This window comes from Bison bison, unplaced genomic scaffold, assembly GCF_000754665.1.
Source record: "Bison bison bison isolate TAMUID 2011002044 unplaced genomic scaffold, Bison_UMD1.0 scf7180017864376, whole genome shotgun sequence".
Classification (NCBI taxonomy): Eukaryota; Metazoa; Chordata; class Mammalia; order Artiodactyla; family Bovidae; genus Bison; species Bison bison.
The window spans coordinates 11,656,460-11,672,246 of NW_011494948.1; the positions used below are offsets into that span (position 1 = coordinate 11,656,460).

Consider the following 15,787-nt stretch of genomic DNA (forward strand, 5'->3'; position numbering starts at 1 on the left):
CATATCAGATGGTACTGCCAATTTTCTCTCATTCCCATTAGGGAAGGAAATCAGAATGGGAACGCATTGCAACTTGATGATCATCAGTAAGTATGCCATGTGTAGATCAGATATATGGAGGATTGAAACTGAACTTATAATATTACCATATGAACACTGTGAAATTTTTATGTTAGTAAAAATCATGAATTATTTGGGATATACTTTTGGTTCCAAATATCTGTCTCCCTAATGGTAAAAACTCCACCTGCCAGTGCAGGAATGCCAGAGACACAGCTTTGATCCCTGGGCCCGGAATATCCCTTGAAGTAGGAAATGGCAATCCACTCCAGTATTCTTGCCTAGAAAATTCCATGGACAGACGAGCCTGGCAGGCTACAGTTCTTGGGGTAGCAGAGTCGGACATGACTGAGCAACTGAGCACACACGCACATGTACGTTTTAAGGGCACTTTTGTTTTAGTAACTACAATAGGTGATTTGAAATAATAGCAGAGCTACAGTTGAGCAATTCTTGCTATAAGTAAACCAAATATTGATTTTTTTCCATGAATACTTAAAAGTTAGTTGCATTAGTTAATTTTTCGAGTTTCATACATAATACTTTTTTTGCTGATTCTTTTTCTATAGCTTCGGAAACAGAAGTTTAAGTCATGAGGTTTAACTTCAGTCTAGTTAAAATCCATTAATTTTGTTATTCAGATTATTTTGAAAACACTATATTGCTAGTATCACATAGGTTAATAATTATTGTAAGTGCCTGTAATGTCAAATTAAATTCAATACAAATTAAAAGATACATGTTAAATATTTTTAGTATTGGGGTTGTTTTTAAAAATAAACATATTAGTAAGCTGTTTAAACAATTTGACATTTGAAATAATAGTTTTGATTTGAAAGTAGATTTGAAAATAGTTGATTTTCATTTTGAGAAATAATATTCAAGTGTGTTTACAATATAATTATTGGACATCATCTGGAACTTACATTACAAAGCATAAAGGCATTGAATTCATTTTACTCCTTGTAAATGTTACTGAGAGTAGTGTATCTCTTATCCATATTCAGATATCCATATTTCTTTGATAGAATCTAATTTGAGCACAAGACAGATTGGCATTTTCAGTACTATAAAAAACTGCTTTGTTAATTGCAAACCATATTTAGTATGACCTTATAACAAAGTAGCACCTTAAGTGTCATGTTTTGTCTTTAATGTGCACACTGGAGCTGGGTTCATCTGTACTAGACAACTGCACTTCATGAAAAGAGATTTTTTCTTGATAGGCAATTAGCAGTAATTAGGAAGATTCAACTCAATAAGATGTCAACATGAGATTGTTTAAAAAAGTTGAATGTCAGTGACTCAAAAAGAAAGTTCTTCTGACACATAGGTATGGCATGTGAAACATGAAATGTTAATTTAACTTTTCTGCTTATTATTCATGCACAATATTATTTTGTCATTCAGACACTACACTAACAGAGTGTAAAGGGTGTTAAAATAGTACTGCTAGAATAAAGAGAGGATTAATCTACCATTGGCTAATTAGCCAAAGGGTACTTAATGGTCTCTAAAGGCTACTGAAGTCTAACTACTAGCAAAAGCATTAGTAAAAAGTCCTCTATATTACCTTCATTTGCTTGACATTTGGTGAAGCATACTGTAGGCTTTTAATAATTAAACTTGTCAGAAAATAGTTTGTAAATGAGCGATGTTGTAACTAAGTGTATTTTTCATAAGAAAATTTTGTTACATAAATCCACCTGAGATCTTTGTTTTTTGTTTTTGTTTTTTTTGGTTGGTAGTTTTTAATGTTTAATTCTTTTTATTGAAGTTCTCAAGTATCATAACAAAGGAAAATCCATGTTTTAAGTTAAAACACTTGTTACTAACTTGAAAGAGTTATTAATCTGAACTATTTATCTTTCTAGATAAGTACTTGTATGGAAAATATTTTGCTAGTGACCTAGAAACTCATGTAGTGTTCTTTGTAACTCATATAATGTTTTAATTAAGTGACTGTACTTTTAGTTTTATACATGAATGACACGCAGAATTTTGTTTCTTTCACTTTTATTATTTACAAAAGAAAGATACTCCCAATGAAAGAATATTAAGACTATCCACAGGAGGGAGAAATATCATAAGATTGTGGTGACTTTCTAAGACAGTCTGGCCCATAAAATTTATATGGATATTTTGTAACTAGAATTTTCTCTTCAGTATCTTTTGCTTTAGTTCTGGTAACGAAAATCTTGTTATAATTTCTTAAGATCATAATATAGGATTTTAAAATTGCTGCCTATACTTAAGTGTGAGCCAGAAAAATCTGATTGTGATATATAAATGAACTTACGTATTCAATGTGAAATAATTTCATTCAATATTCTCAGTCCTATGCAAAATTCAAGATTAACCATTTTGGTGAAGTAATTGGAAACAGACCATTCCCATTTAATAATTGCTTACCCTACTTGGACCATCCAGGCATTCGAGTTTTGAAAGAAGAAAAAAAAAAAAATAGAGAGACTCCACTATTATTATAAATGGGAACTAACCCTCACTTACTTTAGTTATTTATTGACCTTTTCTAACATCTGATGTCTCACCTTTGTCCTAGCATGGACTGGAAGGAATCCTTCTGCCACCAACTATTTTCTTCACATGCTTCCCAGAATTCCTGCTCCTGTGACCCTGACATTCACCCTCATGAATGGGCTGGGTTTTCTAGCATTTCCATGTGTCTGCTTTTCAGATCCTAGTACCCCAACCAAAATGATTTTCAAATGTTTAAATGCTTCATTATTTTAAGTTTCTAATCCAGTGGTGAAAAATATATGTGGAGAACCAAATAATGTTTTTCAATGCTGTAGGGTTGTTACTATCCAGACCAAAAAAAAAAAAAAAAAGTCAGAATCAGCCTAAAAAAAGAAATGAAGAGCTGTACCATATCCTATTCCTTTACTCTACTGCTGTTGCTGCTGCTGCTAAGTCGCTTCAGTCGTGTCCAACTCTGTGTGACTCCATAGACGGCAGCCCACCAGGCTCCCCTGTACCTGGGATTCTCCAGGCAAGAACACTGGAGTGGGTTGCCATTTCCTTCTCTAATGCATGAAAGTGAAAAGTGAAAGTGAAGTCACTCAGTCGTGTCCGACTTCTCGATCCCATGGACTGCACCTCAACTAGTTAAATACTCAAAATGCATTATCTTTACACAGCTAGTATCATGTTGAATATTTTATTCTTTGGAGACAGCAAGATAAGAGTATCTAAAAATATATTATTTTGGGGACTGATTAGGGACATGATTCTTTCTGATTTGATTTTTTTCTAAAACCCTTTTTCTCTTTTTACTTTAGCTATATTATATTTTCCATGGGCCCTGTTTTATATTTTTTCTGATAATTCATTCTTGAACTTTAAAATGTTTACTGAGGCTCCCTGTTGGAGAAGAGACTCGCCATCTCATCAACTGCCCAGAGTTTACTCAGCAGTGGTCTGGCAGATGCCTTCTCTAGAGTAAAAGTTGGAAAGCAGGATGGTTGTAGATCTAGCTATGGCCTTTAATGTTATACCTATCTTCCAGGAAACATTTGACAAAACAAATCAAGAGATATACATGGAAGGAAACTGGCTGTAACTCACATTTACCAGACAGGATTTGAAGACAGCATCAGCTCCCTTAGCTCCCCGATTTGTTTCTCCATATTACTTACTATGGTGTATTGTGATATATTTCTCAGTTATAGACTGATAACTATCTAAAGGCAAGGATTATAACTTTTTTTATTATCGAAAACACAGAGCTGATAACAGTGCCTACTACATAACATGTATAAAAAGAATGAATCATAGATATTTAATCAGGTCCTCAATCTAGATGTTATCTAGCAAAATCTTCCAGAAAATAGCAAGTTGGGGCCCCAAATAAAAGGCATGAATGAACTCCCATATAAGAGAATAAAGGAGAGTATATCCAGAGAGCCTTATCTACCCTGTTCATGGGATTACTGTTGAGAGCAGCAAAAGAAAACAAGCCACTTTTTGCTTGGCAGTTAAGCTACAAAATGCAGATCTAGAATACGCAGTTTATATTTATGTCTGAGAAACTGGAACAATTTTTGGAGCAATTAAAAACATAAACACAAAATTGTAGATGAGGAAAAGAAAAAACAGTGACGGGATTATATAAACTATCAATATACATTGTAGGTTCAGGACACTTGCTTAAGGGAAGGCAGGGTGGCAATAAGGGAAAAAGGAATCAGTGCAAGAAAAGAGCTGCTTTTAAAAAAAAATAGGATTCATATTAATTTTCCATGCTATGTAACAAATTACCATGAATTTAGCAGCTTAGAAACAATATACACTCAGTTGCCATGGTCAGCAACCTGGCACAGGTTAGTTGATCATCTGCTCAGAGTATCACAAGGCTGATTCATTGTGTCAGCCAGGCTGCTTTTCTTTCTGGAGTTCAGGATTTTCTTCCAAGCTTCTGTGTTAGTTGGAAAATTTTAGGTCCTTCTGGTTGTAGGACTGAAGTCACTATTTTCTTGATTGAGGACCCGTTTCATCACCTGCCTCCTTCCTTAGGTCCTTACCTTATAGACCCCTCTGTAGTCCTCTCACAGAGAAGGCAATGGCACCCCACTCCAGTACTCTTGCCTGGAAAATCCCATGGACAGAGGAGCCTAGTAGGCTGCAGTCCATGGGGTCACTAAGAGTCGGACACTACTGCGCGATTTCACTTTCACTTTTCACTTTCATGCATTGGAGAAGGAACTGGCAACCCACTTCAGTGTTCTTGCCTGGAGAATCCCAGGGATGGGGGAGCCTGGTGAGCTGCCATCTATGGGGTCGCATAGAGTCAGACACGACTGAAGTGACGCAACAGCAGCAGCAGCAGTAGTCCTCTCAAAACGTGGTGACTTACTTCTTCAAGGCCATCAGGAGATTCTCTCTGACCTTTTTTAAAAGGGCTCACCTGGTTATTCAGGACCAGTCAGGATAATCTTGCTTTTGATTAACTCAAAGTCATGTGACTAGGGACCATGATTTACATCTACAGAAACCTTTTGCATATAACATAATGCAAATAGTGTAATCCTGGAAGTGATAGTCTCTCATATTCACAGGTGCAACTCACAAAAATAGGAGTGGGCCATTTGGGGGTCATCCAAGAATTCTCTCAGGATTCTACCACAGTGCTCATTACTGAATAATGAATTCTCTAATACATTCATGTTTCTTCTCACAGTTGCTTAGAGAATTCTTTCCTTTTTAAAGACTTATGCATCTTCAGTATTACATTTAAATAAATAACTAATAACTAGCATCTCATTTTGAACTTTTATAGTATCAAGTTCTACTTTATAACCTTTGGTTAATATACTTGACTACACATAAATCAGTAAAAATCTCAGTATTATTGTCATTGATGTCAACTTTTAAATTGATACAAACTTTTAAAAAACTGTAGAGGAATTGCACTGCTGAAGAGATAAAAAGTCAGAATAACGCATCTGCTTTCAATTGGCTTCTATCCTAGTAAAGAATCTTAAATTAGGAAAAAATAACATTTCAGTTCAGTTCTGTTCAGTCGCTCACTTGTGTCCAACTCTTTGCGACCCCATAGACTGCAGCACGCCAGGCTTCCCTGTCCATCACCAACCAACTCAAATTCATGTCCATTGAGTCAGTGATACCATCCAAACATCTCATCCTCTGTCGTCCCCTTCTCCTCCTGCCCCCAATCCCTCCCAGCATCAGGGTCTTTTCCAATGAGTCAACTCTTCTTCACATCAGGTGGCCAAAGAATTGGAGTTTCAGTTTCAACACTAGTCCTTCCAATGAACACTCAGGACTGATCTCCTCTCGGATGGACTGGGTGGATCTCCTTTCAGTCCAAGGGACTCTCAAGAGTCTTCTCCAACATCACAGTTCAAAAGCATCAATTCTTCGGTGCTCAGGTTTCTTTATAGTCCAACTCTCACATCCATACATGACTACTGGAAAAACCATAGCTTTGTTGGACTTTTGTTGGCAAAGTAATGTCTCTGCTTTTTAATATGCTGTCTATGTTGGTCATAACTTTCCTTCCAAGGAGTAAATGTCTTTTAATTAAGACAAAAAAAAAAAAAAAAGGTTTCTTCTGTGAGAGGAATTATACAATTATTTGATATGTGTATATGTTTCTTTATGTACATGTGTATAGCAAACTGTTATTAACTCAGGTTCTCAGCCTTTAGGACACTTAGACTGTGCAATAGTGTTTTCCACAAGATAATAGTGCTAACAATAAAACTATAAACGTAAAATTTACCAAGTGAGCAAAAACAAGACCGGAAGCTGACTGTGGCTCAGATCATGAACTCGTTATTGTAAAATTCAGACTTAAATTGAAGAAAGTAGGGAAAACCACTAGACCGTTCAGGTATGACCTAAATCAAATCCCTTGCGATTACACAGTGGAAGTGACAGATTCAAGGGATTAGATCTGATAGAACAGTGGATGGAGGTTCGTGACATTGTACAGGAAGCAGTGCTAAAAGCATCCCCAAGACAAAGAAATGCAAGAAGGCAAAATGGCTGTCTGAGGAGGCCTTACAAACAGCTAAGAAAAGAAGAGAAGCTAAAGGCAAAGGAGAAAAGGAAAGATACACCCATTTGAATGCAGAGTTCCAAAGAATAGCAAGGAGAGATAAGGAAGCCTTCTCTAGTGATCAATGCAAAGAAATAGAAAAAAACAATAGAATGGGAGAGACTAGAGATTTTTTTCAAGAAAATCAGAGATACCAAGGAAACATTTCATACAAAGATGGACACAATAAAGGACAGAAATGGTATGGACCTAACAGACGCAGAAGATATTAAGAAGAGGTGCCAAGAATACACAGAAGAACTATTCAAAAAAGATCTTCATGACCCAGATAACCACAATGGTGTGATCACTCACCTAGAGCCAGACATCCTGGAATGTGAAGTCAAGTGGGCCTTAGGAAGCATCACTATGAACAAAGCTAGTGGAGGTGATGGAATTCCAGTTGAGCTATTTCAAATCCTGAAAGATAATGCTGTGAAAGTGCTACACTCAATATGCCAGCAAATTTGGAAAACTCAGCAGTGGCCACAAGACTGGAAAAGGTCAGTTTTCATTCCAATGCCAAAGAATGTTCAAATTATCTCACAACTGCACTCATCTCACACACTAGTGAAATAATGCTCAAAATTCTCCAAGCCAGGCATCCACAGTACATGAACCATGAACTTCAAGATGTTCAAGCTGGATTTAGAAAAGGCAGAGGAACCAGAGATCAAATTGCCAACATCCACTGGATCATGGAAAAAGCAAGAGAGTCCCAGAAAAACATCTACTGCTTTATTGACTATGCCAAAGCCTTTGACTGTGTGGATCACAATAAACGGTGGAAAATTCTGAAAGAGATGGGAATACCAGACCACCTGATCTGCCTCTTGAGAAATTTCTATGCAGGTCAAGAAGCAACAGTTAGAACTGGACATGGAACCACAGACTGGTTCTGAATCAGGAAAGGAGTACATCAAGGCAGTATATCGTCACCCTGTTTATTTAACTTATAAGCAGAGTACATCATGTGAGATGCAGGGCTGGATGAATCACAAGCTGGAATCAAGATTGTGGGGAGAAATATCAATAACCTCAGATATGCAGATGACATGACCCTTATAGCAGAAAGCAAAGAAGAACTAAAAAGCCTCTTTATAAAAGTAAAAGAGGAGAATGAAGAAGTTGGCTTAAAGCTCAACATTCAGAAACCTAAGAACATGGCATCCGGTCCCATCACATCATGGCAAATAGTTGGGGAAACAATGGAAACTTGAAAGACTGTTTTTGGGGGGTTCCAGAATCACTGCAGATGGTGACTGCAGCCATGAAATTAAAATATGTTTGCTCCTTGAAAGAAAAGCTATGACCAACCTAGACAGCATATTAAAAAGCAGAGACATTACTTTGCCAACAAAAGTCCATCTAGTCAAAGCTATGGTTTTTCCATTAGTCAGGTATGGTGTAAGAATTGGACTATAAAGGAAGCTGAGTGCCAAAGAATTGATGCTTTTGAACTGTGGTGTTGGAGAAGACTCTTGAGAGTCCCTTGGACTGCAAAGAGATCCAATCAGTCCATCCTAAAGGAAATTAGTCCTGAATATTCATTGGAAGCATTGATGCTGAAGCTGAAACTCCAATACTTTGGCCACCTGATGCGAAGAAATGACTTATTAGAAAAGATCTGATGCTGGGAAAGATTGAAGGTGGGAGGAGAAGGGGACGACATAGGATAAAATGGTTGGATGGCATCACCGACTTGATGGACTTGAGTTTGAGTAAGCTCCAGGAGTTGGTGATAGACAGGGAAGCCTGACATGCTGCAGTCCATGAGGTTGCAAAGAGTCGGACATGACAGAGCGACTGAACTGAACTGATCATAGATTAAAAAAAATAAAATCTGCCCTCAAAATTACTTTTACTAGGTAAGCAAGCATCATCTGTTTTTAAGTAGGGAAACAAAATCAAGTTCTTGCTCAGTGTCACTCAGTAAGTGTCACCAATGTCACGGGTAAGCAGTATATCCCAAAGTAGAATCCATGAGTTATAACTCTTCCATGGTTTTAGTATTATTTATGATTTCAATGTGATATGACTTAATTATTTTAAAATCTTGATTTGAGATGGAAAGGTAAAAATATAGAAATAGGAATCATGCTTCTGATAAAAAGAGAAAAATAGTGATTTTAAGAGTTATTTTAATTTATTGGTAGATTTTACAGCACAATCACTTTCTAACAAGGTCACCACAAATGTCTCACATTCCAAACCAAGTATAAATAAAAGAAAGTTATTCTTTATGTTCTCGACTATAAAATTTCTCAAATAAGGAACAGAATTCTTAAACTGAGAATAGTCATTATTACTTTTCCAAAATGCTAGTGGATAAGCAAAGGATTCCAACCTGATAAAATATATGATTTGTGTATTTCCTCTCTTTGAACAGGTGCTGTGTATCATTTCTAGCATATATAATTAATATTGAAAATATGTTCTAAAGATTTTAGATTTAAAATAGTTTATTGAAAGCAAGATTTATATTTTAATAACAGGTCATTTGTTTTATTGTCTCCATAATTTCAGTGTTTCTTTGTTTACTATATTTTTATACCATTAAATTGAAGTTAAAACATACATATACATATCTTTTAAAAAAATATATTTATTCCCTTAGTCTTTGCTCAACAAAGGATTTATTTATGAAGTCAGGATTTGCCACTGTGGAAAGAATATATCTAATTGCATACAAGTTTAACAAATAAGAGAAGCCACCAGGAAGAAAATTGATTCATCAAAATTTAGTCTTCTGTGTTGCTTGAAATTCCACCTGGGATTGTAGCCATGAGTTATTATTACCAAATGAAACTCAAAAATTCTAATTTAGATGCAAAGCATTAACTTTAGGATTGATAAATGTTCTGTTGCATACTATTTAAGTAAAAGTGTGGCTCAGCAGTAAAGAATCCGCCTGCCAGTGCAGGAGATGCAGGTTCTATCCCTGGGTGGCAAAGATCCCCTGGAGAAGGAAATGGCAACCCACTCCAGTATTCTTGTTTGGAGAATCTCATGGACAGAGGAGCCTAGTGGGCTACAGTCCAGGGCATCACAGAGTCAGACATGATTGAGCAACTTGGCAGCCAGTATTCTTGCCTGGAGAATTCCATGGATAAAGGAACCTGGCAGGCTATAATATAGTCCATGGGGTCGCAAAGAGTCGGACACGACTTAGTGACTGAACAACAGCAAAGAATATTACATTGCTAATAAAAATGTATTTTAATTTATATAGTAATAAAATAATAGTATTGTATGGCACATGGAACTCTGCTCAGTATTATGTAGCAGCCTGGATGGGAGTGGGGCTTGGATACACATACATGTATGGCTGAGTCCCTTCGCTGTTCACCTGAAGCTGTCACAGCATTGTTAATCCACTATACCCCAGTACAAAATAAAACATTCAGAAGAAAAAAGTAGAAAGATTATAAATAAAAGATGAAATCAGTATGTGCCTTTATACTACCATCTGTGTTACAAAAAAGTAGGCTTGAATTTTTGAAGTCTTTCTTCTGGTTCTTAGTATATAGAAGGCGTAGCTTTTAGATACCATGTTGGGGTTGGGGGTGGATCCATAGGTGAACCAACGCATAGTCCTCTCTCAAGGCTTTACTCGGGTTCATGGTTGGGGAACAGGCACATGCTTTTGAGCTAAGAAAATGAAGAAGCTACTTGGTTGAAAAAAAAGGAAGAAAACTACAGAGAAGGCTTCAGAAAGGAGGAAATACTTTACACATGAGAGAGATTTCAGCAGAGGAAATACCATGTGTCGAGTCATAGAAGTAGAAATGGCTGAAAGGTTTGGGGAAGAGCAGGTAAGTTTGACTGCAAGTGATATCTGACTGAAACACAAATTGAAGCTAAATCTGACAGAGCTTTATAATAACCACAGATATCTGAGCTTTAGTCTTTTGGGCTGAGGAACCTCTGAAGAGTTTTGAATAAGAGAATCACAGGTCAGTGTTGTTTTGGGAAGTTGCATAAAAGATGGTTTGAACGTAGAGAAAGGTTGCCTGTAAGGCTACTGCAGCGGTCTTAGTGGGATAATAAGTCTTCATTATTAAGAAAGTTGCAGAAGGAAATGAGTATGAGAAACATTACATCATTTATAGAACCTGACAATTGATTGGACACAGAGCATTAATGAACATGATAACCAGGAAGATTTTCAGATTTAGGGAAATGATGAGTTTGCTTTTAGATGTTAAGTAGTTGTTATCTTTGGGACAATCAAGGAGTAAATATTTCCTGAAAATCTAAAAAAACAACCTTTTAGATCATAGGTTGAAATAGAGCCAAAGAAACAAGTTTTTATCATCAAAACATACTTTTTACTTCACAAACACATAGTTTAATCTCAAATACATCAAGCCCTAGTTCTGAATTCATGATCTGAAATATTCATATTTTACGGTATACACAGGAACACACACATACATATGAAATTATAGATTTATTGGTATTCTTTTAGAGATTGTGTTTAAACATAGTGTTAATGTTTAAATAACTTACGTCCCATATATATATGACTGTATGTGTTAGCAGATCTTTTACTGTTTTAATTAGAATTCTTAACAAAGAAAGATTTTTTTCCCCCCTCTGAGAGATTTAAGCAATTTTGTCTAATTGTTCCTTATGTTAAACTACCATATTATAAGCTTCTTTGGAATAATAAAATAGTAGTGCAGTTATCCTTTTAAGGATCTCTAGGTTGTTATGCCATTACAGCTTGGTGGCATTCTGCTGACTACAGATTGGTGAATGAGAGGGGATAACATTAAGATGGTTTCTTTTACACTGTTTCATAAAAGCATTACCAGTATGTCATTTAGTAAAATGTTTATGTTATTAAAAATTCAAATGTAAGGAGTTCAATATAAACTACCTCAACATTACAAAGAGGATTGTCAACTATCAATCAAGTGCATGAAACTGAGCGAATTCATTTGTATGCTATTTATTTGAACTAAATCTCTAATAAGCCTCTTCCACTAATTGGACTTAACATTTATGTTGCTAAATGAGAAGCATTTTGGCTGCTATATAGGGTGGTAAGACTTACCCAATGGAATAAACAACTAACATCTGTTATCCTGTCCTGCTCCAGCTTGGCTTTTACCAGTTAAGGATATCAGCCCTGAAGACAAGGTTATCAAATATGTGAATCTCTGGCACACCCACATTTATATGAAGGCAAAGGAATAGCACATCATGGGTAAAGACCTGCTAACCAAAAGATACTCAGTACAGCTAGTCTTATTTTCTTTTAACCTTTAAAAGCCTTACAACCTTAAGCAAAAACTAGTGAAAATTAAAATTTTTGTAAAATAACTTCTTATAATTAGTATCACTTTTTTGGTTAGGATTTTCCTACCTGTACAAATTGATGCTGATAGTTGTTCAGTTCAGTCGCTCAGCCATGTCTGACTCTTTGCGACCCCATGAACCGCAGCACACCAGTCCTTCCTGTCCATCACCAACTCCCGGGGTTTACCCAAACTCACATCCATTGAGTCAGTGATACCATCTAACCATCTCATCCTCTGTCGTCCCCTTCACCTCCTGCCCTCAATCTTTGCCAACATCAAGGTCTTTTCAAATGAGTCAGCTCTTTGCAACAGGTGGCCAAAGAACTGGAGTTTCAGTTTCAACATCAGTCCTTCCAATGAACACCCAGGACTGATTTCCTTTAGGATGGACTGGTTGGATCTCCTTGCAGTCCAAAGGACTCTCAAGAGTCTTCTCTAACACCACAGTTGAAAAGCATCAATAATTCTGTACTCAGCTTTCTTTATAGTCCAACTCTCACATCCATACCTGACTACTGGAAAAACCATAGCTGTGACTAGATGGACCTTTGTTGACATGATAGTTGTTAGGTTAACTGTAATTGCTTTTATAACAAATTTATACTTATTTTCTTTAAAAAGAAGCTAAATTCGGATTTGGCTGAGCTTCAAAAAGAAAAAGAAGATTTACTAAAGAGAGTAGAATCTTCATCTGAAATCACATGTTTGACTGAAGAAGTTGCCCAGGTAACAGTTCCACGGATACAGATTACATCACTTGGCCCTTCAAGGAGCATGGATTTGGAAATGAAGCAATTGCAGTGTAAACTAAAGGTGATTATAAATTTTATTAAAGATGAAAACATGTGTTGAGTTATTTAAAGATATGTTTAAAGATACCCTTAAAGAATATTTTAAGAATATCACTAAAAAATCCTTAAAGATATGTTTCTGTCAATTTTAATTTAACTTTACTAATAAAGGTAATTTATGGTATAAATAATCCTTATTCATACTACACTTAACCTCATCTTTCTTTTTAGCATGATAGATTCTTATCTGGTAATTCATTATACTCTGAAAAAAATGACAAGGCACTATGAGATCCTAACTTAGGAGATGATGGAAACTGGCCATTGCCATTTATTCCACTATTCAATTCCGCTCTGCCTGCTACTGAACAGAATTATTTTCAAATATGTAATGTATCAACATAAATAGATTTTCTTTCCTGTACATATTTGCTACTATTTTAATTTGGTGGTTCTTTGTTGGAGATGGGGAACTAGAGGAAGAGAGAGGAGGCACAGAGCAAAGGTGAGTTGGTTTAATAGATTTCAGCAAGTTAAACCTGAGAGTGAGAATAAAATGCAGTGCTCCTTTTGTTTATAAAGAATTATGTCTTAAGTCCAGGTGGAACTGTCACCAACGTAAAAGTAAGATTGGCCTTATGCTAAAGAGAAATGTCTTGTAAGCAAGAGGGTTTGTGAGTTTTAATTGGAAAGTTTACTTTCATGCTTCTTAAAACATGGTCATTTATTCCTCACATATTAATTATTTTCTTCAGTGGATTGCTCGCTGGAAGCTAAATGTATGTGGGACCATAGCTATAATGAGAGTTACTAGAAAGAAAATTCTGGTTGATGCTTGGGGCTAGTGCACTGGGACGACCCAGAGGGATGGTATGGGGAGGGAGGAGGGAGGAGGGTTCAGGATGGGGAACACATGTATACCTGTGGCGGATTCATTTTGATATTTGGCAAAACTAATACAATTATGTAAAGTTTAAAAATAAAATAAAATTTAAAAAAAGAAAATGCACAGAATATAACAGTAATAACCATGACTGTTATGAGAGTATGAGGGTATAGAATTGTCCAATAGACTCTGTTGCTTTCAGTCCAAAATATTATATGTGTTCTCTCTAATAATAACATCTTTAAATGAAGGATTACTAGTAGGATAAACTAGGATAAAGTTTAAAATAAGTTCATGTACTATTGCTTGAAAATATTTTGCTTTATTATTAATAATCAGATAAAACCATTGATATTAATTTAGATGCTTATTAAAAGTCATTTTTCAGAGAGGTCTTGTGTTCAGAACTTGCCTTAACAACTACATTTTATAAGTTTTAACTACCTTACATAATAGAAATGAGAAAAAATAGTTGTGTATGTTTGGGTCTGTATATCTTCTCTTAAAATGTGTTTCTGACTGAATAAAATGGAGTAAAATGTATACATTGAACATTGCAGTGTTTAGATTTTATATGGAGGATAAAATCCATTGACGTCTTTGATCTTATCTACCACAGAGACTTTTATTCACAGTTTGTGATTCTTCTTATATTTGTCTTATGTGCCTAATAGTTTTGTTTTCACCAAGATAAAATAGAATGTTAAATCCAGTAATGTCTAATCTGATGTCTAAATTTTTTAAATTGTCAGTAATTTTAAGTTGATTTTTATTTTACTTATTTGATTTTGCTTACTTTTAATACTTTGTAACAAATTTTGGTAATAGGCTTATATGGATATCTGTAAGCTTCTTGGAGCATGTCCCATGGTGTAAGTTTTTACCCTGTCTTAAAGGTGATACTAATATGAATGCCTAAAGCAATTTAGATCATGCTTGATGTAAGCTTGAAGTGACATTGTCCATATCTAACTTGGAGTCCTGAAACACTGACCAAGCTACATAGGGACAAAAAGGATAAATTTTTATTTTTGTCTTATTTCATGTTTTAATATGGAAATATTCTGGAAGACTAGGTACTTTTAAGTACCTAGTCATCTAGGTACTACAATTTATGTTTGATATTGTGTTGGTTTGCTAGGATTGCCATAACAAAATACCATCGAGTGGCTGGCTTGAATAATAGTTTTTTTTTTTTTTTCCCATAGTTCTGGAGTCTAGAAACCTAAGCTTAAAATAGTGGCAAGCTTGATTTCCTCTAAGGCCTCTTTCCTTGTCTTGTGGACGGCCACCTTCTTCCTGTGCCCTCACACTGCCATCTCTCAGGCTGTGTGGCCTGTTTTAATTCTTCTCTTATAAGGAAACCAGTCTTATTAGATATGCCTTCCCATGTGACCTCATTTTACCTAATTCAGTTCCATTCAGTCGCTCAGTCGTGCCCAACTCTTTGCGACCCCATGAATGACAGCACGCCAGGCCTCCCTGTCCATCACCAACTCCCAGAGTTTACTCAAACTCATGTCCATTGAGTCAGTGATGCCATCCAACCATCTCATCCTCTGTCGTCCCCTTCTCCTCCTGCCCACAATCCCTCCCAGCATCAGGGTCTTTTCCAATGAGTCAACTCTTCGCATGAGGTGGCCAAAGTATTGGAGTTTCAGCTTCAGCATCAGTCCTTCCAAAGAACACCCAGGACTGATCTCCTTCAGAATGGATTGGTTGGATCTCCTTGCAGTCCAAGGGACTCTCAAGAGTCTTCTCCAACACCACAGTTCAAAAGCATCAATTCTTCTGTGCTCAGCTTTCTTCACAGTTCAACTCTCACATCCATACATGACCACTGGAAACACCATAGCCTTGACTAGATGGACCTTTGTTGGCAAAGTAATGTCTCTGCTTTTGAACATGCTAACTAGGTTGGTCATAACTTTCCTTCCAAGGAGTAAGCGTCTTTTAATTTCATGGCTGCAATCACCATCTGCAGTGATTTTGGAGCCCCAAAAAATAAAGTCTGACACTGTTTCCCCATCTATTTCCCATGAAGTGATGGGACCAGATGCCATGATCTTCGTTTTCTGAATGTTGAGTTTTAAGCCAACTTTTTCACTCTCCTCTTTCACCTTCATCAAGAGGCTTTTTAGTTCCTCTTCACTTTCTG

At 36.2% G+C, this 15,787-nt stretch overlaps 1 protein-coding gene across 1 annotated transcript in view; it reads left to right on the forward strand.

Annotated features, from left to right (window-relative positions):
- CNTLN (centlein, centrosomal protein) overlaps nucleotides 1-15,787 on the forward strand; it is a 354,792-nt gene that overhangs the window by 294,504 nt on the left and 44,501 nt on the right. The window contains exon 20 of the mRNA XM_010857100.1: nucleotides 12,574-12,765. Within this exon, the coding sequence (XP_010855402.1) occupies nucleotides 12,574-12,765 (192 nt within the window). The remainder of the gene's footprint in view (nucleotides 1-12,573; nucleotides 12,766-15,787) is intronic.